The sequence below is a fragment of the Pseudopipra pipra genome, chromosome 12 (genome assembly GCF_036250125.1).
Source record: "Pseudopipra pipra isolate bDixPip1 chromosome 12, bDixPip1.hap1, whole genome shotgun sequence".
In the NCBI taxonomy this organism is placed as follows: domain Eukaryota; kingdom Metazoa; phylum Chordata; class Aves; order Passeriformes; family Pipridae; genus Pseudopipra; species Pseudopipra pipra.
Window position 1 is genome coordinate 3,534,126 of NC_087560.1, and position 23,824 is coordinate 3,557,949.

The 23,824-nt window shown below is 40.8% G+C and overlaps 1 protein-coding gene across 1 annotated transcript; it reads right to left on the bottom strand.

The window, feature by feature from the left end:
• Positions 1 to 1,026: 1,026 nt before the first annotated feature.
• Positions 1,027 to 23,242, bottom strand: TSPAN3 (tetraspanin 3). The gene is made up of 7 exons (XM_064668450.1): positions 23,088 to 23,242; positions 11,890 to 12,081; positions 10,760 to 10,834; positions 7,066 to 7,167; positions 6,582 to 6,734; positions 6,228 to 6,311; positions 1,027 to 2,005 (listed from the first exon to the last, which is right to left on the bottom strand). Exons 1-7 carry the CDS (start codon positions 23,148 to 23,150, stop codon positions 1,913 to 1,915), a joined length of 762 nt encoding a protein of 253 aa, XP_064524520.1. The 5' UTR covers positions 23,151 to 23,242; the 3' UTR covers positions 1,027 to 1,912.
• Between the last annotated feature and the right edge of the window lie 582 nt (positions 23,243 to 23,824).

Sequence of the window (23,824 nt, forward strand, 5' to 3'; positions counted from 1 at the left end):
ATGAACAAGTGCTGTATCTCTCCCTAACTACCCTCACTCCAAAGGGCTTTGTGCAGGCTCTTGACTGCAGAGCTTCCTTCTGCTTTATAGCTACTAAGAGCTGACTACTTTTTGAAGCATCCTCAGCTTTATTTTGTGCAACACAGGTCTGTTTTAAACACCCTGCTTTCTGACTTCTTCAAGCCAGGGTCTTCTCAATCTTATTAATTCCACATTTACAATATGCAATACAACATGAAGATAATAAATTCATCAAAAATCCTGAGAGTACATTCTGTTGACAGGCTTGCTACTGCACCCAGGAAATTCCATGCCACAGTCAGGAAGCCTTTCAGGTTATTAAGCCACATACTGAACAAAGAATGAAAATCTAAACCCCAAGGGCACATCATCTGAAACCCACCTCTAGAAGTTAGTATAGAATTCCACAAGTACACTTCTATAGCAGTGTAACAGTTCTGAGAAACTTAAATCCCCCACAAGATATACTGGCCTAAAAAACAGACTGTGCATATTAGAATCATCTTCTCCTGGGAGATGTTCTTTAGGTATTTGAGAATATTATGTTGATGTCAGTTTAGCTGAGCACGTCTGCTTTGCAGGAAAAAGCACATAAGCAACTGCTGGAAATTCTCAACATTCCTGGCTTCTGCAGCCAGAGCAAACAGAGCAGTGACTAAGCATCTGAATAATGTAAGACACATTAAAACACAATTAACATACAGCACTTATAGTAAAGGCTATTCATTACCTGCTGTTGAGAGGCAACAGATTCTTCCTTAATTGTATGCACAAGATGTTAACTTTCCATCAAGTTCAACTAAGTTTGTTATGCCTTGTTTCTCAAGCATTGTTTCAAATCAAATGAACAAATATTACACAGTCAAGCTTCCACCAACCTGTAAATATGATCTATGAAGTGAGGCCACTTAAAACTGGTGTTTTCACACTAAAGCTTGTGTGTTTAGCACACCAGGACTTCATTTGACCAAATACACCGGAATCTTAAAAGGAACACAAGACATGTTTATAGGGAGGATATACAGAGATTTATTTAATCAGGTTTACTATTTACAGTTGAGATCACTTTCACATACTATTTTTCTACTCTACATGGCTACATCGTTTCCAAACCAATTCAAGGTCTACAGTCTAACAGGTTCACTCAACACATAAAACCGCTCTTCATAGAAAAATGAAATATTTCATTATAGAACAGTAGTGCATACATTATACTCCTGAAAAGCCAGCTTGTATTTTAAACTACTAGTGTTTGAAAGACTGGATCTCTGAAGGTCAAAACTGCAGTAACATAATCCTAAAATCGGTTAGTCCTTTTTTTTTTTTTACGATTTCTTTTATATATAAAGTGTACTGGACTTCACTTAAGAGTTTTCCTTTTTTAATTTTTTTTTCTCCTAAAAGTGACACTGGTGAGGGGCAAGATTAAAATTATTTTTTCTTCTCAAATTAAATACAGCTGGCTTCCTTTGTACAACTTTGGCCAAAAAAAGCTCCATGTAGTGAAGGTTTAAGACATCCTCTCTCTAGATGCAAGAACCAGCCAGTTAATGCTTAGAGGTAATCCACCAAAGTAGGCACACATCCTTTGACTTTCAAAGCAACCAAATTACACTGAACTTGCAAATGGCTCTGAAATTAGAAAGTTTACTAGTATACTAAAACATTGAGATACATGAATAGCTGGCTAAAACAGTGAAAGTCACAGGGAATCATACGGGTCTGTGTAAAGCTGAGTTGTTTTGCCCGTCACCAGTGCACGGTACCGCTGCCCCTGGCTCTCAAAGGTGTGCTTGGACTAAGCGTGGGGCAAGAAAGCTATGGAAGTAGAGCTGGCCCATCACCTTCCACACAAGTGGGGTCACACTGAGCTGCACCTCTGAAGGCTCTTCTAGGCGTAGGTCCCGCCCGTGATGAGGAGCTCGTAGGCAGGATCCCGACTCCTCCTACATAGAACTACACAGGCACACAACATGCCCAGAAGCTACGGAGAGAAAACAGAACAGGCTTGAGAACAAAGGCAGCACTTCAAGAGACAACCTCAGCAAAGACAGTGCCAGCATGCTTGCTAAAAAACTGGAATTGTCCACGAGGGAAATGGCAAATGGCAACAAATGGGTTTTTGGTTCCTGCTGCAAAAAGCAAGGGCCGCAAACTCCAGCCCCATTTTCTTCCAAGATTATCCTGGACACCTTTAAGAGAGCTTTTTTGGTCAGCCACTTGTATTCTGCCTCAGCAGTTCAAATGGAAGAAATTCTGAATTTTATGACAGGTACAGATTTTTAGATACTGTATCTGGAATGAAAGATCCAAGTGAAATTCCAGTGTATCAGCCTCTCAATGCCATGATGAGAAAGAACAAAGCTTTATAGAGTTTTATGAAACCTCTTTCAAATGCTTAATCTCTTTTAATATGACATATTAGAAAGCTTAAAATCCAGTGTGAGTAATTCACTTTTAGACATGTTAAAATTCACAGTACCAACAACTGTGATGCATGTTTGTCAGGAGTTCAGGGTATGATTACCCTTTACAAGACTTAAATCACTAGAATAATCAGGGATATAGGGCATGATATTTTAAAGAAGTTGCATGTTTATTGAAGATAGAGAAAGGCTACTAAAGGTAGCTACTAAAAAAATACCAGGTATAGTGTTGTGTTCTGTGGCCTACAGTGATTAGCAATAGCTTCTAGTAAAGTAAGAGATTGGATTGATTTGGTCACATGCATAGAAGTGTATTAAGTTTATTCACAGATGCAAATACTTCAAGAGGCTCCTGTCATAGCCCTGGACCAAACAGCATCACTCAGAAGGTGATGGTTTCTTCAAAAAAAGAAATGAAACCACCCCAGAAATAACCCCAAAAAACCCCTTGGACAGAAAGCAAACAAGAATGAGCTGGGTGAGCAGATAATCAAATGTAAATCTGCCTCACTGATACAACAAAAGCCCAGTAATAATAGAACTGGGACAAAAAGAGAATTACTCACTTTTTTAAGACAGGCTGATGCAAAAGCATCACAGGTATAACAAGTTTTAAAACTAAGTGATGGCACACACAACACAGTACTTCAGTCTGCTGAAAGACTGGAGACAAGGTTTTAAAAATCCTAAATCTAATAAGCAGTGATTAGGAAGAGGCATGATGAAATTCCAGTATAAGCTTTTGATTTCCTGAAAAGGAACAAGCTGTAAAGATCAATACTCTGTCTGGAGTGCACTATCTGCTTGGGATCTATAGCAGAAACCAGCTCAGGTTTATGGAGAGTAACCTAGAGTATGGCAATGCAACTTATTAAACCAGGATCTTTCTTCAGCCAGGTGGTTTCTCTCCACATATGAACTCCCAAATATCACAGAATCTTGGAATGGTTTGGTTGGGACAGACCTTTAGAGGCCATCGAGTCAAACCCTCCTGCAATGAGCAGGGACATCAACTAGAGCAGGGTGCTCAGGTTGTTCTAGTCATGTCAGAGTTAGAGAAAACAAGTTACACGAGAACAACTCTTCATGGACACAGACCTTCTAAAGAGGAGGGAATATCCACAATTACAAACCACTTAAGTTAGAGATGTTAAATGGAGAGTTTATTAGAGTTGCCAGTGGCTACAGAACTCTCAAGCAGGCTCACAGCTTGCAAGTACAAAAACTTCATCTTTTTTTGCTGTTCAAAACAAGGCTAAAATGAAAGAGTGTGCTACAGAGAAACACCTCCTTTAGTCTTCTGCTAGAATTCATTCTGGCCTTGTACATTGACTGAATAAAAGTAGTTCCATCACGTTTACAGTTAGTTGCACATAGATAACCCCGTTCAATGACCACTCAAGAGATTCAATTCATACAGTTGTGCAGAATCTGTAACAATCAGGTGCTACAATAAAACCTCATTCAAATAACTTCTGAGTTACTACTTAAACAATTTCTATCCTTTAGGCCTCTGAGCATATTCCTAGAATTCACTGTAAACACAGAAGTAACTCCCATATTTCAGCTTCTGCTACAGAAATTATTTATTATGTCATTAAAAACCATGCCAATGCCTCTAAAGCCCCTTTTTAAGGCATTTGATTTTGTTTCTCTTTGGTTGCTATTTAATATTGTGAACAAAACTATTTTAGAAGTCCATGTTGAAGGAGGATCCATACATCCCCCTCTTCAACAACTCTTCTCGAAGTTTAGACATCCCTCACATTCAGGAGGTTTGTTCAGTTTGCTTTTTTATTAATTTTTTTTTTTATTTGCTTGCTAGCAGTATGCCCAATCTTTCATCAAACCAATTTTGTACAAAAAAGTTCACTGGCTGTATATACATATGCCATTTGTAAATGATCACCAGCTACAAAAGCTGTATCTTTGTTCCCCTCAGTTTGCCTCCCATTTATGAGCAGTTCTGTGCTGTCCCTGTGGCTGGGACTTACTGCACACTGGAGGATCCCCATGGTTACAGAAAGATGAACATACCAAAAATTATTCTGTGCTGAAAATACTAAGTTTTCCTGCCAATTCCAAGCCTTGCCAAAATGCTCTTCTCAGTCTTTTGACTGTAGGCTGGGAGAGGTAGAGAGCTTTGGGCAGCCTTATTGCATAACATGAAACATGGGGACTGTGCAGCAAGTATAGGAAAGGTGGGAAAATTCACCCAGAGGTAAGAAAAACGTAATTGCTCCTCTAAGTTTACAGGGCATGTGCTGAAGTTTCCATTCTTGCAGTTAGCACACAGACCATTTTGCTGAGAAACCAGGCTAAGGACATATTTAAACTCTGTATTACAAAGACAGGGATGCCAGAAGTTATGTCTCAAGTTCCAGGAAATAAATAATGGAACAGTTTGAACAGGATGCAAGCAGCCACACTGCCACTGCAAGTATGTGTCAGAAATTCTGGCCCAGTCCCAGAGAGGATTATAAAATGTGCTGCATTTTGGGGCAGACCTGTTTATCAACCTGCAAACTCCAAAATTAGGAAGAATGCCTCCTCTTGGGATGCAGCTCACTCAGTCTCATAACAAAACCATTACATAAAAAAAATCTGTCACAGTAGCCATGGTTGTGATAAATACATTCATTTATGCTACACAAATATATTTCACTGTTCAAGCAGACCAAATACTGCTTTAAAGTTTTAAGAGTGGCAATTAAAAAAATACTTTCCCTTCAGGAGACTGAGCACAGATCTCACCAAATCTGAAGTTTCACAACTGAAGTAGTCTGGGTCTGAACAGTTCAACATTACTTTATATAGTGTTACCTACCTTGCAGCACTGAAATATAAGTGTAACCATGTTTTCACAAGACTGTTTGCAAAAGATTGTTTACCTTCAAACATACAGTCCAGCTCGAAAGCTTTTGAAAACAGAAGTACTTGAATTTTCAGACTCAACAGGTACAATGTTGTTTAAATCCAAACACTATTAGGGGTGCAAAAGTAACTCTGCAATTAGCTCTCAAGTCTCCTGGGATTCAGGGTATGTACGACACTGCTCACAGACCATAACACTGGCACAGCCTGAAAATAGATGTCACTAGTGTACTAAGTCTGCCAGACTGATGAGCATTTAAAATTCCAACTTTACAAATGTGTTTAAAAGACAGTCCTAACTCATTTTCTTTTAAATTTAATAAATACTAATATATACATTAATCTATTTCCCCGGTTACTTTTTTATGACCAGGGTAACTGTAATAAAGGTCTTCAGTTTAGAACCTCTTTGCTTAGGTCCAGAAACCAAGAAATCTTTGAGACACAATGCCAAGCTCAGCTGCAGGAGAACAGAGTACACTGTCAAATCCTTGGGGTGTCTCCTGGGTGGTCCTGACATCATTTGTATGCCATGAAGAACAGTTACACTGATGTACCTCTAAAATGGCATGAAGTATGAGCTACCTGGTTTAAAAGTTGAAACTCAAATACTGTGCAAATTCTTCAGGTGTTAAATGCCATCAGAGGACATTCATGATACTGAAATACCTAGATAATTAGTTTTCAAGAAATAGTGTGCCATTTACATTATAGTAGGTTAATGTATGTAACACTGACTGTTCAGCTCTCTTCAACTCTTAACAGAACACACATCCACAGCAGGTTTGAGACCATGCATGGGCTGGGAAGTTCTGTGTTAAAATGTAATACCTGTTAAGCACACACCTGTAGAGCAGTTTAGAATTTAATTTGAAAGAAGTTAACAAACCAGGGACATTCTCTTACCTGAATAGCAGCAAATGCTAGTGCTGCCCAGATGACATACATCATGATCTCCTGAAGCTTCTTTACAACCAGAGCCTCACACCCCTGAAACAAGGAGGCTTCATATTTATCAATCTGTCAATCATATTTAGGCACACACCAAAAACCCCAAAAGCATCAAACAGGGCAAAAGGATAATGCAAACACTAAAAAAAAAAATTAATGCATCACAAATGAAAAAAAGGAGAAACCACATCTACTTTCTGTTAAAGCAAATACACCCAAGATTTGATGTTCCCAAACAGAAAAGTAAATGACTGTCAGAAAATGCACATGGCTCTGTGGCTGTGTAGGTTCATGCTTTGGCTGCCTCACCTCTGAATAAAGGTCCATTGGGTGGGTCAAGCTGCCAGTGCAATTGCTGAGGGCTGCTTTGCAACAGCTGAGTGGCACACTGTTATTTTTAGTTTGTTTGAACCAGACAGTATTCTCCCAGTCTGAGTAGTTATGGATCCCACAGCAGCGCAGCTGGAAAAAATCAGACAGGTAAAGAGACAATATGACAGCAATTCCAATGGCAACAGCAAGAGGACAAGTATATTAAGATTATATTCCACTGCTGAAAAATACTTAAGTACTAAATATTTGAATGCAAACACAGATTGACAGATAGCTAATTACACAAAAATGTATCTCCCCATCACCAATGCAATAATTATATTAATTGTAACCAAGTTAAGCTCTTTATTGTCCATTCAGCTATTTCCTAGATGTGTCAGAATGGAGGAAGACCACGTAGACAAGTAGCAGAGCAACAGAGCACCTGTGTCCTAAGGACAGGAAGGACTGGCCAGCTCACCTGCCTCTGTACATAGTCGATGGCCCGGCTGGCGGCGTCGGGGTTTGTCCCGTTGTACCCATTGTACACTTTCCGAATGCTGTGATCCACTTCATCCTCCACCTGGCAAGTGGCAGGAGAGCATCTGCATTAGCTCACCAACGGAAGCACTACAGGTTATGTAAAGTTATTTCACTTCCCATTACAGCAGTTCAGGAAACCAAGGTGACTCCCCATCATCTGTACCTGTGGTGGCACAGCTTCCTAAAATTCTAACTTGACTTTTGCAAAGATGCTCCTATCTTGCAGCTAAGGGAGAAATAAAATTCAAGCAGGTTATCTTCCATAAGATTTTAGGCAAAGTAGCTTTGCAATGTCTCTCAGAAAGGAACATGCTTTTCCTTTGACACTGTGGCAGACACCCCATGGAGTTAAGGGCTCTCCCTAAGAGCAGAGCATGCACTCATCTTTCTACTCTTCCTTCCAAGTTCCAAACCAAAACTGGTAAAACCATCCAGACTAACACATTCCCCTTGGGACCAACAAGGATATTGGGATGACAAGGTTGTTAGTCATACCACCTGCTCTTCCCATTTTGGCTGAAGCACAGGTAAATTCTCAAAGATGATGCCTTTTGCTGACCCTACAGGGCCCAAGCTCTCTGTTCAGTCCCAGTGTCCCCACCCTTCCTGAGGAACCCCAGAGGCAGTACAGGGTACACAGCAACAGTTACTGGAATAGCTCTTCAAACTGCTGCAGATGAGTCAAATTGCTAAAGGTGCTGTCAAGTACATGTGTTAGAAATGGATGCCACCCAAGAACCACCTCTTGTCCCTACAAAAGGCTTTTTATAGTTTGGAAAAAGCCCCCACCTTACTAGAACTTTTAAGTAATGTGTTCACTGTAAACTATTATTTAAATGCACAGAAATTTTAGTGCAGACAAACCTTTGTGCAATATTAAGATTAGCTCTGAATCGATTTTTTTCTACCACATTCAACAGAAATTCTGTGCAAGGAATGTAATTTTAGGACTGAGCACTAAGCCTGCATATTCTTCAGATTTGCAAGCTATAGTAGGAAGGTCTTGTCATCACATGCTTAAATGCTTTAATGGAAGAATTTTCTGCAGCAATAGCACAAAGTGCATTCCACCACCACCCCCTCCTCAAGAATGCTGCCTATCTTAACAAGCAAATCTGTATCAAGATAGGTATACATAAAAGTCAATTTAGCCTGCACAGGCAACTTGTTTCAGACCAGCTTAAAATCACCTGTTTGATGATTTAACTAATGTGATTTACAGCTCTGATTCATAACAAAACAGCTATTCAATTTGTCATATATGTTTTTAAATTTTTTATTTCAGTGCTTCCTTGTGTATCATTTGGCTTATGGTTCAATTATGGCAACATTGTGCCTGAAATCCATGCAAATTCCATCCAGTGCCAACAGAAATCACTAGCTCCAGCTAACTGGCAGGTTTTACGAAAACTGAAGAGAGCAAATCAATCCACCCAGAGGAAATAAGTCAGCAGGTCCTCAACAGGGACAGCCACTTTAATCCCTACTGCCACTTCCAAAAAGCCTTCCTCTTGCAGGTTAGGAGCAGTGTAACAGACTGCAGCAGGTCAGTCCATCTCAGCATGACCTGGGCATGCTTCACGTGGGGCTGAACTGGATCAGCACACACAGGGTCACAGAGGCACCCCCGAAAATCAAGTGATTCTAAGCTCAGTAACTGTATCTTAACTTACAAGGGCACGATGCCACTTTGAGACATTATGCTCCACAGTTTTCATGAACAACTGCCTTGACTTTGACCTTGCCTTTCCTTGGGAAGGTTGTAGAGTTAACACAACGTATTTCTAACGGGATTCAGGTGCCTTCAAACAAACCAAAACAAAACTCCCACAGATGTACACATGCCATGGCAGAAACAAGAGAGCAAAATTAGCAAAGCACAGAGCTGCTTTATTTATCCTGGCAAAAAAATTTCCCCTGCCAGTTCACTGGTAATAAATTTATTTCTGACACTCCTATTGCACTTGAAACAATAGTTTAAGATGCTAAGTACTGCAGGATACTAGAAAACTGCCATTTTTACTAACAAAACCCGTCTGTCCTTTCAAAAGATGAAAGATTCAGTTTTCAAATACTGACTCCCACAAACAGCTTAACACAGGATCACAGTGCCACCAAAGAGAAGATTACCTTCCCTCTCCTTCCAAGCTCTGGCCCTGCATTACCTACTGCAGTGAAAACTGTATGGTAGCAAGACACAAAAAAAACAGGAACCAGGAACACAGAGCTGGGACCAATCCAATTTTCAAGTGTGTAATTTCAGATGGGCTAGGCAAGGGAGAGCCATGGCTCTGCTTTTATCTGCTGTGAATACTGCTAACTGAAAAGGAGCAAGTCACTCTGAGATGGGAGCACGGAGGAGAATAAGATGAGCACAGCTCATCCCGACCAGATCCCCAGTAATTCCTGCACAGCTACACTGGAATACAGTATTGCCTCCAAGGACTGACACAGAAGGAAACCATTCAAATCAACATGTTTCCCACTCCCCTGGAATTGCAGTGCTTTCCTCAGTTGCTTCCAAGGACTACTTCCACTACAAACTCCCAAAAGATCATCTCAGTTCACTGCCAAGATACCAGAAATCAAATGAAGACTGTGAGAAAAAAATATTCCGAATTTAAGCATTGCCCACAGAGCACTTCCTGTTGAAACAACTTATCCTGTTATGCAGCATATTTACAGTCTGCACTTCAAGGTCATGTTGTTGGCTGCTCACTCAAGGCAGCCTCCCCTGTAAGCCAAGCAAAGCCACCAGACTTTTCCTTAATTTCTGTCTCACCATCTCTCCCAGGGCAGCAGGAGAAAGCAAGGAGAATGCTGAACAAGTAAGACCTGTGCTGTTTATATGGACATGAAAGGCCAAAGAAAGGGAAATGGTACTGTAGTTCAGCTTGCTATTAAGACAGCACTGAGTGTCCTGCACTGCTCACATACTGGATGTCACAGCTAAAATGCTTTCTCTGGGAATTTAAAAAAAAATAATTTAAGATATGGACACATCAAAAGCCAGTAAAGTGTGCAACTCAGAAACCTCCTCAAGCTACACTGTGTTATCTCTAATACCATGTAGTATATTTCTGCCATACCTTATGCTGGTAGAAACATTTAATTTTATTTTTCTGGTCCTGTTTCTTAATTCCATTAAACAAACAGTGAAAGAAGTCACAATTTATTTAGCTATAACCCCTGTCCATAACCTGTATACAGCTAGAAAGTACACATTAACACATTCAATCTGTTTCATTATTATGTAGTGTTACTTTGCACACCAAAACACAGGACAACATTAAGTTATTGCATATTAAAACAATATGCCCTATGTTCAAATATTGTGTAGCCAAATCATTCACAAAGTCAAAGCATAAATACATTAGAAGACCATCTGGAAAATGTAGAGGTACCAATTAATCCTCCCTCTACTGTTCAACTCAATGATTTCTTCCAGCTACTTTTTGCCTACAAATTTTAAGATACTGATATCACATATTAACCCACTTAGAGGTTTGGGTTTATTCCCCTAACAAATACCCATTAACAGTTCTACAGAATCAAACACAGTATAAAGACTGCACTCTGTATTTTGGTCACATCTCACAACAAAACATTTACTGAAACTGAGAAGTTATTACCTTTGCTCTGTAAATGTATCCGAGAACCACCACCACAACTTCAGTGATAAAAACCAAGAGCAAGATGATCACAAACTGTAAAAGACAATCAAGAGTGTTTGGGCAAATAGTTTTATTCATTTACTTTCTAAAGTCTCCACATAGATTTCTCTACTTAAAGTAATTTTTCAGGTGAGGTTTTGACTAAACAGATAATTTAAAGCAGGAACTTAAATTGACCAAATGAGCCCACAATTTGTTCAAGAAGCTTTAGTGTTCATAACTTCACCAAGTTATAAGAAGCTGCCCAGTTGGGCAAGTGCTACCAAAAATACCATACTGGAATGCTTTAATCAAGTGTTTCCTTCAATCTTCTTTATTAGATAAACAGGAATGTCACAAAGGAGCTACCCAGGCTGTTACTAAGAGTGGTAGATGGACTAAGGGAATGTTTCTTCAGATTAAGCTCTGTAACAACTGGCAAAGACAGCAAGCCATGCACTTGTCTTGCTATATTTAAGAACATGTGTAAAATAAAGCATTAAAGAAGTCTACAGAGCACTCAACAAAGTAACTCCCCAAAAACTCTGTGGGGACAGTTTAAATACTGGCCTATCTTCTTTCCTACCTAGTTTTCAAGGTGAAATTACAGTTAAAATGATTGGGAACACTCTACATAAAATACTGCAAAGAAAGTGTCCAAATTAAGCCATAAAGAAAACAATTAGGCCCTATGACAACCCTCAGTTAACTCTGATACCAGACACTTAAAACAAGAAGGCTCCTGGATCATCTTTCTCTCTCTCTCTCTCTCTCTCTCCAATTTCAGCTTTTCAACTACAACAGATAAAAGGGATATTTAAAAACTGTTGTGACTTAGTCATATGGTTTTACATTTTTTAATGACATTACCACAGTTCTAAAAAAGGTAAAACTGAGAAGCCTTCTGCTGCTAGAACTGCCTAACTTAACACCTTTACTCGGAACAGAAAACTGAAACAAGATGTTCCGAACAAAATAGAAGGGGAAAACATTTAAGGCCATAAAATAAGATTAGAAAAAACTTTCAGTAATATTTTAGAAGTTTGTTAAAAAGGGAAGGCAGCCAAACACACATCAGGTGAACACTATATAAGAACTCTGGAACTTACCGTAGCGAGCCCGCAGCGACTTTCTCTGATTGTAGCACAGCAGCCAATAAGTCCAATAATAAAAAGCAGGGTTCCCACAGCTATGATAATAACTGCTGGGATTAGTGTATAGACATCTTCAAAGAAGTGATCATAGTCATCATATGTGATGAACACATAGGCTCCCACGTAGCACAGGATGCCTGCTGCTGCCTGCAACAGACACAAACCACGTCAGTCCTCCAACACCAAACCCTTCCTGCAGCGAGGGAACAACTGTTTTATCAAACAACACAAAGCAGTCTTCCTCAGAAATTCTGCCCATTGCTATCTATGGTCTACTGTTAGAACAGAACAGATATACACACTGGAAACTTTAACCTCTGCTAGGGAAAGATGAACTGCTAGAAACAGCATTTCTGAAGTGTTCGCAGCACTGGAAAACCTGATTCTAATCAACAAAGCAGGCAGGAACAAATATAAAACATCAATTATTAAGACAGAACCAAATACCTAGAAACATGTACCACAAGCTTGTAAAACAGATGTTCTCAGAAGGATTGTTGTACAAAAGGTCCTTATTAAACAAAAAAAAAATCAACTTCAAGTTACTGCAAGTCCTGTAGGATGTATCTGCAACTATATAGATCTAAAACACTGAGACAAAGCTCTTGCATCAGTCTGCTCTGACCTCACCTCCCTCACAGTTACAAGGATCCCAACACATCAATACCTTCATTAACTCTAAGCTGAGCCAACCTAGTGAAGGACAGACAGCTGTTGCTTGAGGAGCAAATAAACACACATTTATTTCAAAATTAAAGGGCCTTATCAATTTTTGCTTTACAAATGTCTTTTGTAACTGTCCTCACACTTGCTGCAGAATGAACATTGATCTGAAATGACAGACAATGTAATTTAACTATTTCATGACACGCTTTTCTCGTGTCCCAGTACAAGCCTAAGCTAAAACAATCCACTCAGAAGATGCAAGGACTGAGCTCTGATGAGGGGAATTTCACTTTCTGTAAAGGACAGTATCCCCATTTCAATCCAATCCGTACCTGGATCCAAGAGTTCACTCAACTGGAGTGTTACACACTTGAGCTCTGATCTGAGGGAGAACACTGCAAGCTCCTCCAGCCACCTTTCCCACTCAATGGCCTTGTAACTACCCCAGCCCTGCACTGTGAGAGGACAGACAGACACATCCACACCTCATTCCAGTAGCTGTAATACTACAAGGCTGGATCATGTTAGTGTAGAATCAAAGAATGAATTAATATTTCAGTCCAGGAGGGACCTCAGGAGATCATTTAGTCCAATTTCCTGCTTATAGCAGGGTCAGTGATGAATTCAGACCAGGCTGGTCAAGTCTTTGTCCAAAGTCTTCCCAATGCTCCTGGGAAGCCCTTTCAGTGTGGCACAGAACCAGACTGGCCATAAGGTACCTGCTATCTCAGGCCTGTTTGCCACCACAGAGCACAAGTACAGCAGTGTTACTGCAACTCCCTCCTAGAAAACAATGCTGCATAACCACTACCACAATAGGACTTTACGTATGGAATATTCCCTGCAGCACTTGGTTACAGAAACACTATGTGAAAGAAAAAGATATTAAGAGCCAGCTCAAGAGTATCATCAGTTTTGCATCAATTTGAGCAATACATTTCACCTCTCTGCCTCTCTTTCTGCAGAGGTAATTGTGTGCTCTGCAGGAGTCTTAAAAGCATCCAGGAGGCTCAGGTTCATCCAACAAAAGGTGCTGTGTAGATACAAGGGGAGTGAAACTGAAAATTCAGTAACAAAGACCAACAGCAAGACATCTTCTCCAGACACGAGTGAACAAGCTGTTACAAAAATCACCCCTTTGCACAGAAGATGTTGAAATGCTAATCCAGCTGTACAAATCCTGCCATATTAGGTACAACATGGCAAAATGCAGACACACACTTTCTGTACACAAAGCAAAGCTTCAAAGTAGTGTCAGTGAACAATGGAATTACATTAACTGTTGCCTAGCAATGCAGCCTGTGAATGGCAGGAGAGTGATGTAATCTCCTATTTCTAAGAACCAAAATGCTTGTTAGAAATATGGTATATTGCAAGGTGGCAGATAAAGCCCCACAGCTGTGGCTGGCACAGAATATACACCACAAAGCTGAAATCAGAACCATTTGTGAACTCCTTTGTCCTTCTCTTGTGTGTAATTTAAGTGGCTTCCTCCTTTTCTAAGAAAAATCTGGTTCATAAACTGAGCACATAAATTTGAAGAATGTATTAGAAAAAAAAAGTTTAACCTTTTTAAAAAAAAAAAGGTCTACAGGTGTTAGCTTTCCTTCCCTACTTGAAGAAGCATATGCATATTAAAAAACTTTGCTTTTCCAGTCTTTAGACTGCTCAGATTAAAAGCAGCCGGGTTTGAAGACTTCATTAAATCCCTTCCACATATGGTGCTGTAACAACTAAGTCATCCCTGACAGCACTGAGCTTCTGAACAATGTGGAGCAACTGGTGTTCCTGGAACAGACACAGCTCCTATTTGATGAAGTGACCATACCCTTACAAATTACTGCTGCTTCTTCAACAAATCATCTGCAGGGGCAGGAAGTCTTGAGAGCAAAGGTGCCTGCTGGAGCTTGCACAAGGTTTAAGAACTCCTTCCCCATGTATCACAGTTTACACTGTTTCTGAACAGGTACAATAGTCTTTCACAGAACAATGAAAACAGCACCACTACCCAGCCAGTTTATGTGTAAATAAGCTTCAGATGCCTTCCCTTCTCCTTTCACATCACAGCCAGGGATGGTGTTTTTTTCAGCCTGCTCTAAACCAGGAATTGGGGAGGTCTCTAAAGCAGCATTGGGATGAGAAAAGTGCTTTTGAAGCAATCCTTTTTGCTCCTCCTCTGATGATCTTTACTTACTACCTTCTGCTCTGCATCACTGAATAGCCTTAGGAGTGTGTAACAAGACTCACTTTGGGTGAAACTAAGCCAGAAGCTGAGTACACTTCCTGTGCTACCTGCTCATAGGTGTTCAGTCTGTGGGACCAGAGCAGCCTGAGGGCCTTTCCTCCCTCCTCACAGCTCAGTAGTTTCAACTACTCAGCACACAGTACCATGGTGTATGTTCATGTTAGTAAAGCACAAACACTATGGCAACAGACAGGACAAAGAGCCAGTTTTACCCATATGAAGTATGCAGTCTACACTGACCAGTGCTGCACCAGTTAAATGCACATTTATTACCTGTTGCAAACCAAGAATAAAGTTAAATATGTGCTTTTTAAAGGAAAAACCAACCACCCCAACCCCCCCCCCAAAAAAACCTGAACAAAACCAGACCCCCAAAACAGTACCATGTACTTAAAACATCCACATCTCAAGGAATCATCTAGGGAAACTCAGATCTGTATCACGAGTACAGATACAATGACACAAGGATAACTTTAAAATAAATCAAAATAACCCAAATCCCAGTGTTAATTACCCTGCAGAGTAAATGGTAAATCTGCAAAGTCCAAACCTGATCAAGTCAAAGATATTTGAATAAAAAGCTACCATGATAGGAAATACAATCATGTATTTCCTATCATTAAATGGAAGCCAAATATATGAACTGCACACAATTCAAACAAGTGCTCGATGAACAGGGTTTGAAGGAGGAATTCTCTAACTTAATCTGCTCAAAGCTCTGAATAGAGATGGCAGCAGCTCCTGACTCTGTGCCAGGTCACATGCAAGCTCTAGGGAGGTGACTGGTTATTCAGCATTCACACATCCTTTTACAGTTGTTTGCATCTCACTTGCAGTTCTGAACCTGGAGTGGGAGACTCCTATTTTATGATGAATTAACCTTTAAAAACACTCATATAAAAGTACAGTCCATGAAGACGGTTTGTTGTGAAAGGCTCGAACAATTTGACATCCTTTTCATCAGAGGCAAGTTTTAAAGAAACACAGATCTCCCACAGATCAGAAAAAGGTTGATATTACTGCTTGGGCAGGAACCTCTAAGGAGTTATTGAAAGCTGAGCAATTACGCAAAGAAGGGAGGGAAAACTGGAAGATCTAATGACACAATGATAAATTATCATTCAATACATTATAGGAAAGCATACATATATATAGGAAAAAATACAGATAATTTGATGTTCTTTGAGGAAACCTTCTCCCATCTTTGGGCTGGTAAAATACAGCCTCTTAAACTCCTGCCTGTGGCACTAAGTCAGCTTTCACCTCTCCCATGCCCTGAGGTGCACAAGGCTGCCCTGTCTCGGTGCACCTAGAAACAGTCACAGGTTTCTCTGCTTGTTTGCTTGTTTTCCAAGCAGGCTGCAAACACACCCCAGGAACTGTTTTCATGTTTTCAGTAATGCTCACACCTGCAGCAGTTTGAAAGCCAGAATTGTGGCTACCTAAGAGGATGACTAAGTAAGATATTTAAAGTACTTGTTCTGTTGATCATTTATTTATCAGCCACGGCCACCACAGTTTCATTTACAAACCAGTGCTTCCTTACACTACCCTACTCATTTTGGTCCTGAAGAGATCTGATGACCACTTGTCCAAAGACTCTGTAGGTTTACAAAGCCTTGTCCTTCGTGTTACTTTTACTCTTCACCTTGCTATGGAATTTTCTTCACTTTGGGACCACAAGAGAACCCATAACAAAGCGATTTTGAATTTATTTTTGGTACTATTTTAATTAACTAGGCCCAAGAATAGTATTTGTACCTTTAGCATCTACATTTTATTCCCTGTTTTAAGAAAAATACACACTCTCTGAACAAGAAAATGAAGGTAGCAGCAAAGTATTGTAGGAGAAAACACACCTGACAGTCAATTAGGCAAGAGGAATATTTCCCATTTTTGGTAAGTACACCTACTTATAAATTCCTACTTCTGCCAATTTACCAGTGCTGACTGGCAAATGTTGGCAGTAACACAGATACCACTCTAAACCCAATTATTGCTAATTCCCTCTCTTTTAAGCATGAGGTTGTTATATAAACCCATGTCATATTATGATTGACCATCTACATCATCTTTGATAAAAAGAACCGAGGGAAAAAGTAAGAAAAAAGCCTTCTACACTAACACATAGTCAGCTTTTCTGCCTGGATCCAGTCCCAGGCCCATCTTCCCTTTCCTTAAGTGTTTACCTGAAGTGTATCTTTGTTCTCACTGCCTTTGTAATGTGTTTTTGTTTTAAATAAAGCACACATACACTCCAGGAGAGATTTCTGAGGGACTCGGTGCTATCAGTTCCATTCTTTGTAGCAGTTACTTTTATCCATGCATACCAGTCCCTGAACATTTCCTACCCATTGTGGTTTGCCACCCAGTTCCTGGCCTTCTTAGAACAGTACAGTAACAAGTGGGGTTTTCTTTCACCCCACACTTCTCCATTATTTGACTTCCACTGTATTTCTCTGACATTTTTGGTTCTAACAAGAGTACTCACTACTGTCTGATAGAGAGTGAGTTTTCCCTCATACCTTCTTTAAGTTTTCCTTGTAGCCCTCTGACCTTCAAAATCTATCTCCCCAGGTTAAACCTCAAAGGTCCCACGGGATCTCTGCTGTTTATTTCTCTTAGACAGTAGTGGAGTGCTGAAAAGAAGGTCTCTCTCTCTCCACTCCCCTCCCAAACAAATCCACACTGCTACTTGACATTTTCTCTGCTGCTAAAATTGATGCACATCCAGACTCGAACCCAGTGGTTTCCTGACACTCTTCTGTTTGTTCTCATCAATAATAATATAACTGGAACACTGAGCTATAACTGTCCTACAAAATCCCTTGGGAGGAGAAAATTAGCAGTTCCATTCAACTTTGTAACACAGCTAAACCTATCTTAAAGGCTTACAAAACAAAGCCATGTGAAATTCAAGTAAGCCAGACTGCTCTGGCTATACCAGCCACACTCAGTTCTGTAATGCCAGCCCCAAATTCAATGGCTTTTTAGGCCAAAGCAAAAGGCTGAGCCAGGCTGCTTCTGCATTTGGCATTATATACTTTAACTGTCACTAACTGCAAGATGCAGTGCACCTGCAGATAGTATTTTATTTTTTAACTAGATGTTAACAATATAGCCATTCTTGTACACTATTTAGTCCTCAGGGTTGTAACTTGAGCTGGTGCTCCACTATTTCCAGGTTCCTCACTCTGCACAAGAACAATGCTCAGCACTCTGTGCCACAAAGTTCACCAGGTAAAGTGATACTACAGATTCCATGGACTACTCAAAGCTATCACATTTAGCTTTGCAACTTGTTTTTGTTAGGTTTTAGCTCTACCTTTAAGCTCCAGACCAAATGCCAAAAATCCTGAAAAGTCCCAAGCAAAGACCTGAAACTCATCCTGTCAAGAAACATAAATGATACTATGTTACTTCAAAGCAAACTGAAGTATTTATTACTAAAACCAGCACATGGCCCACATTTGCTACCTGAAAATTCATGTCCGAACACTGTAAGAAAAATCTCTCGGAGGGCGTAACACTTGAGGACTTTTAAATTCCAATTTTTAATTAAAAAATTTAATTTTTTTTAATGCCTGGGATTCCAAGCCATTACACAATCCTGCAGGTACACCCACTTCACTACCATAGCAGCAGGAGCACAAACCATTCAGCTATGACATCCAGAAATGACTATCCTTCACCACAAAAAAGGCTTCAGGCAAGTAATCCCTGACAAGCAGCCTCTGGGTTCATCTGTCAGTTACAGTCTTTGATCACCAAAAAACTCACAAGAAGTTTGTTTTTAAAGTCCAGAGCAGAAACTATTCTCAAGCTCACAGTAAACCAGAGAAATTACAGGGCTTGTTGCTACATATAAGAGAAAAGTGAGCTCTACTTTTCCTTTCTCCTACTAAATGTCAATGAATTTTCCCATTGCTGCATTTTCTCTCTTCTATCAGAACCAAAACACTCTACACACACACTGATAGCTCCAGCTCCTTCTAGAGAGAGCACAGATTCCTCTAAGATAATACTACACCATTTCCAAAACTCTGGTTACTGAACTGGGGTGAGAACACCCAAGTTGTAAAGTGAGCACAGATTTGTAGAAGCGATTCTTGCTGTACACAACTGAAGCCTTGAGATCTCTAAACAGCCATATCAAAGAATCTTTAATAACAGCTTAGTCAACTGAAAAGTAACGATTTCAAGTCAGTTGAGTAACTGCAAGAACAACCTAAAGAGTCTGCAACTACTGAGTTGGAAGTACTGCAGAAGCAGAGTTCATTCCTCTTCTCAAGGAGGAGGACCCAGAAGTGAAGTTAAAACCCTCAGAGCAAGCACAGGATGTGAGGTACTGTTTTAGCAGGGCAGGCTGTCAAAGCACACAGATTCTCTGGGAATATAAAATAGGCAAAGTCCCTTTTCTGAAGCAAGACTACATGGAACTCTGAATATATTTATCCTGCTACACTATATCCTAAACTAAGACTGAAAACATTTCCTTAGCATTTGTGTCTTCGTCTCATTTCTTCAAAGTGCTTTCAACTGAATTATGCAAGTCACACCCTGAAGCCTTAAATAAAGAGTGCACAAAATAAACACATTTGACAGCAGTTTTTAAATATTTGTTCCAGGTAAATTTATTCCTTCCTCTTTCAAAACGATGCAGACTTGTAATTTAACAGAAGTTTTTCTGAAAAACACGCTATTCTCAAACACTTTATTGTAATTACCAATTTCATCAGGATATCAAAAGTATTGCTGATTATGAGGATATATGCACTAGAAGTTTCATGACTTTATTTCTAAGCTGTATTGTCTTTCACATCACAATTGCTTCCTATGCAATACCCTTCCTCAAAGGAAAGGACTTGGCAGCCCCTAAATGAAAATAACCAGCTGACCAGAGAGATCTTGTGCAAACTTAAGGCAAGATAAAGGTCAACTGAAGGGTTGCTTTTCCTCTGTCATTTATTGTATCTACTACAAAATTAACTCATAGCAACAAACCACTAAGAAACATATTAATCTGATCTGTATTCCTCTGGACTTTCTAAGAAGGGCAAGTTTTAACTGATGCTTCTTATCAATGCATTTCTTGGTAGAATACTTTAGAGCTTAAGCACTCTTTGACAAAGTACCCAAAATTCAAATAATGTTCCATGCAAGATCTATATTCTGCTACTCTTGCTGACTCTCAGGATACTGTTTTCTTACAGAACTGCAGTTCTAATGCAATATGGGCACCTACAGAAGATGCACTCGATGCTTGACATCCCTGCAAATACAACTCTGCTAAACTGTCCAAAGTACCACACCAAAAACCTGTGAAGGAGCATAAAGCCCATCCAGATTTCTATGATAAACTAGCACCTGCCCAGCTATGACAAGAAGACAGCTTCCACAGCCCATTTTCTTCAAACAAATAAAATAAAATCCTGTAGTAACTATTAACATGTAGGAAAGTACACTTAATCTAAGAATTTCACAAGGTATGAAAGAAGTTTTCACAAAACCATGAACAAGGTGACTTTTATGTAGTGTCAACTAGAAAATTTAACACACAGCAAAAGGAGATGAACTCGTGGAATTGAAAGTAGTAGCTGTAGATGGTAAGTGTGTGGCTGTGATCTGTCAGCAAGGTCTGATCTGCCTTCTTCAGATGGCTTGAAAGAAATCTGTAAAAAAGGCAATTAGAACCTGGACTACAGAGTATAACAAACACACCTCTGCCTTTTCTTCAGCAGCAGTGACAATTTTCTGAACAGGTCACAGTTATAAGACAAAAATCAAAAGTTCTCTGAACATTCCCATCCTCCTGCAAATATAAGACCCACTGGGTGGGGGGAGGGCATGGGGGAAATTATAATTCACTGTGATCAGTGAATTATTACTCTTGCAGAACCTCTGATAGCAAACTATGTAGTAACAACTTGCTATTCCTACAGACGACCAAAAAGATGATGATAATCCATAAGACTTGTATAGGACACCTTAGAGAGACACAGTAAATTTACAAAAGCATTTAAAGGAGATTTCATAGTTACTTGACCAATTATAAGCATTTGTCTGTTGTCAAGTCTCAGGGGAAATATGCATGATCTAATTGTGAAAACTGAAACTACATATGAATGACAAGCAAAAGATTTCTGTAACAGCACAGAAGCATCAACTAGATGGGCACCAAATGTTAACATACACAGCTCAGTCAACAAATGACATGTGCTCGACCAAGAGCTGGAATTCTTTCTCTTTTGCCATTTAATAATGAAGTTTTACTGCTTTTGATGAAAGTAGGTAGATTTCCTATTTTGAGGAAATTTTTGTGACTTGCTAAAGAAAGGAAAACCACTGATTTTTGTCACTCTCACTTTTAGAAAGTCTGTGTCATTCTACATGCAGCTGATGAGCTGTGAGGTTGTGCCAGCACAGGCAACCCAGTCCCTTATCTGCCAAAAAGCTATCAGCACAAGTTGACTTCTTAGGCTGGGGGTGGTTTACAGAATAAGAGATTGATGACATTTTAATTTGACATGAAGTACATCTTATCTAAACACAATCTGTCCACTTTAGATTAAGCCAAGTTTGTCTCAAAAGAAAAGTCATCCAAAACTGTAAAGTACTAGATTTAGCGTTACACAAAATAACTTTGATCCCACCACTGTTTAAGCTGAGTAATTGCAAACTCCAACATGCAATTAAATTACTAAATGCAGCAAATAACGAGCAATACCTTTCTAATAAATAATACATGAAAACTATCACTAAGTTTTTGGAGTGGGGAAGAAACTGCATACAGAATTTGTGCCCATTTACTCACCACAGAGCTTAATTTATATCAGCAACTAAAGAAAAATCTACTTCAAGGTGCCATCAAGAACGCAACTCAAAAAAAACTGTGTCCAGTCAAAACTTTCAGTATGACGTAGGAGCTACTAAAGACCTTTTTAAATGCCATTTGCAACTATGCATGTAACAAAAAGCCACACCCAACGAAGCAGATTCCAGCCAAACGACTGCACTAAGAGGTTGATGTCACTACTTCACACTTCAGAGATAAAGAACGGAGCCTACACACCTCAGCCAAAATTACAGACTCCTATTCTGCACCACTTAATGCCAGATATGCCTCACATTCACTGCTCCCGTCCCTGAACAGCTGGGCGGACAAATGCCGGTGAGAATGCAGAGATGTGCATTTTCCCTGACGATGATTCATTTCCAGGCACCCGGGAGAGGCATTCCTTTGTAAAAATTCAGACGAGAACATTCCTCTGTAACACTTTTAATATTTCATACAGCTTCCAATATTAAACGATGCAGCTATATAGAGCTACACTTCTACGTTCAAATATCTTGTTACCCGCTATTACTTTTTCACATAAGAAATCCTTGAGAAGCTGGAACAACGGATATTCTGTTCCTGGAGCTGGGATTAGAGGATGAGAAATGCAGTACCAAAATGCACAAAAGGAATTCTCAAAAGCCTACAGAATATTCTTTCATTTGATTTCATTTATTTAAGAGTTATGCTGCTCTGACAGGCCAATTATTACAGTGAACACCACGCCAAGTTACAGCCTGTACATCCATCCTGAGAAAGGTCATTTACAGCAACCTACTGTTCCACTTTTGTAAGCTTTTGTCTTGCTGTCAGCATGACTGTGGCTGTGGGAGGTTTCAGCGATGCAGAAATACTACAGTGCTACTGTGGCTAGTGGAACACGTAAAACATGTATGTGCGTGCATATATATATATATAAATACACATACACACGCGTCCTAACTTTATGTTACAAATACCAGGAAGGAAACGGTGCCCTGTACTTACCGCTAAGTCTTTGGCATGGCCTTAAAGTGGAGGGCCAGACCTGAGATGGCCATAAAAGCGCTACAAAAATTAAAGTGGCTACAGAAATTAAACTGCCAGAGACTGGAGAAGCTCAATAACGCAGCTGTACTCGCTTACACAAGTCTCTACCTCGAGATCCCTAATGCCCGTTAAACCTTTCCTGCCTGGCTACTGAGGCAGCTCCATCCACCCTGGGACGTGGAGGGGGGCTGGGAGGGAAGGGACTGCGCCCACGGCTGCAACCCGGGCCCCGCGCAGGGGCTCAGGACGCCTGTTCGTTCAAACACAACCCGGGGGAGCTCCCGGCTGCTGAGCGCGGCCCGCAGCGCCCTCAGCGCCAGGCTGCGACCCCGAACCCCGGAGCCCCCGGCCCTCGCGAGCCGGCGGCGGACTCACCCAGAAGATGAGATTGAGGAAGACCAGGACGGTTTTGGAGGAGGTGATGCCGCACTGCCCCATGGTGAAGGCTCCGCCGCCGCTCAGCCCCGCGGCCGCTCAGCCCGGCCCGGCCCCGCCGCCCCCTCAGCGCCGCCGCACGTGACCGCCCGGCGCGCGGGCAGCCTAAGATGGCGGCCGCCCGCGTCACGTGGCGGGAGGGGGGGGAGGCGTCTAAGATGGCGAACCCCCCTTAAAGGGGTCCCGCCCTCATGAGGGGCCGCGGCTTGACCGTCCCGGTGGTGGCTTAGCCTGGTGTGTCAGCTGTGCCCGCCCTCCCCGTCCTCAGACTTTTAACAAACACATCTCTGCTTCTCGTTCAGCACGACGAAGCGATAATTTTCCGAACATCGCACAGTCGTTAAGACAGATACCAGAGCGCTCTAAACATTAACATGCTCCCGCAAATAGCTGCACTACCCATCTAGTAACAGCGTCCTCAGGAGACGTTCGGATCATGGGAGAAGTAAAAACCCGCCCGATTGCCGCCTGAGGAGTGTTTTGGTGGCGGGGCTCGGTGCCTGGTGTGGGCTGAGGGGCTGTGGCAGCGCTGGGGGTTGAGCTGAGCACCGGCAGGGAAAGCAAGTGTTCAAGGGGGAGAACATCCCGCGTTTTACAATCCGGACCTTTGTCTAGCGGGAGGAAGGAATGCTTCCAGCGAAGTAAAAGACCATCACTCGTGTTGCACAACCCGACAA

What these genes read in the sequence shown, in the direction of transcription:
- TSPAN3 (XM_064668450.1), bottom strand. Translation starts at nt 23,150, where the DNA reads ATGGGGCAGTGCGGCATCACCTCCTCCAAAACCGTCCTGGTCTTCCTC. An exon ending in TCCTCAATCTCATCTTCTGG is followed by an intron (nt 12,082 to 23,087) that starts GTGAGTCCGCCG and finishes TGTCTGTTGCAG; the next exon opens with GCAGCAGCAGGCATCCTGTG. An exon ending in TCGACTATGTACAGAGGCAG is followed by an intron (nt 6,735 to 7,065) that starts GTGAGCTGGCCA and finishes GATTTTTTCCAG; the next exon opens with CTGCGCTGCTGTGGGATCCA.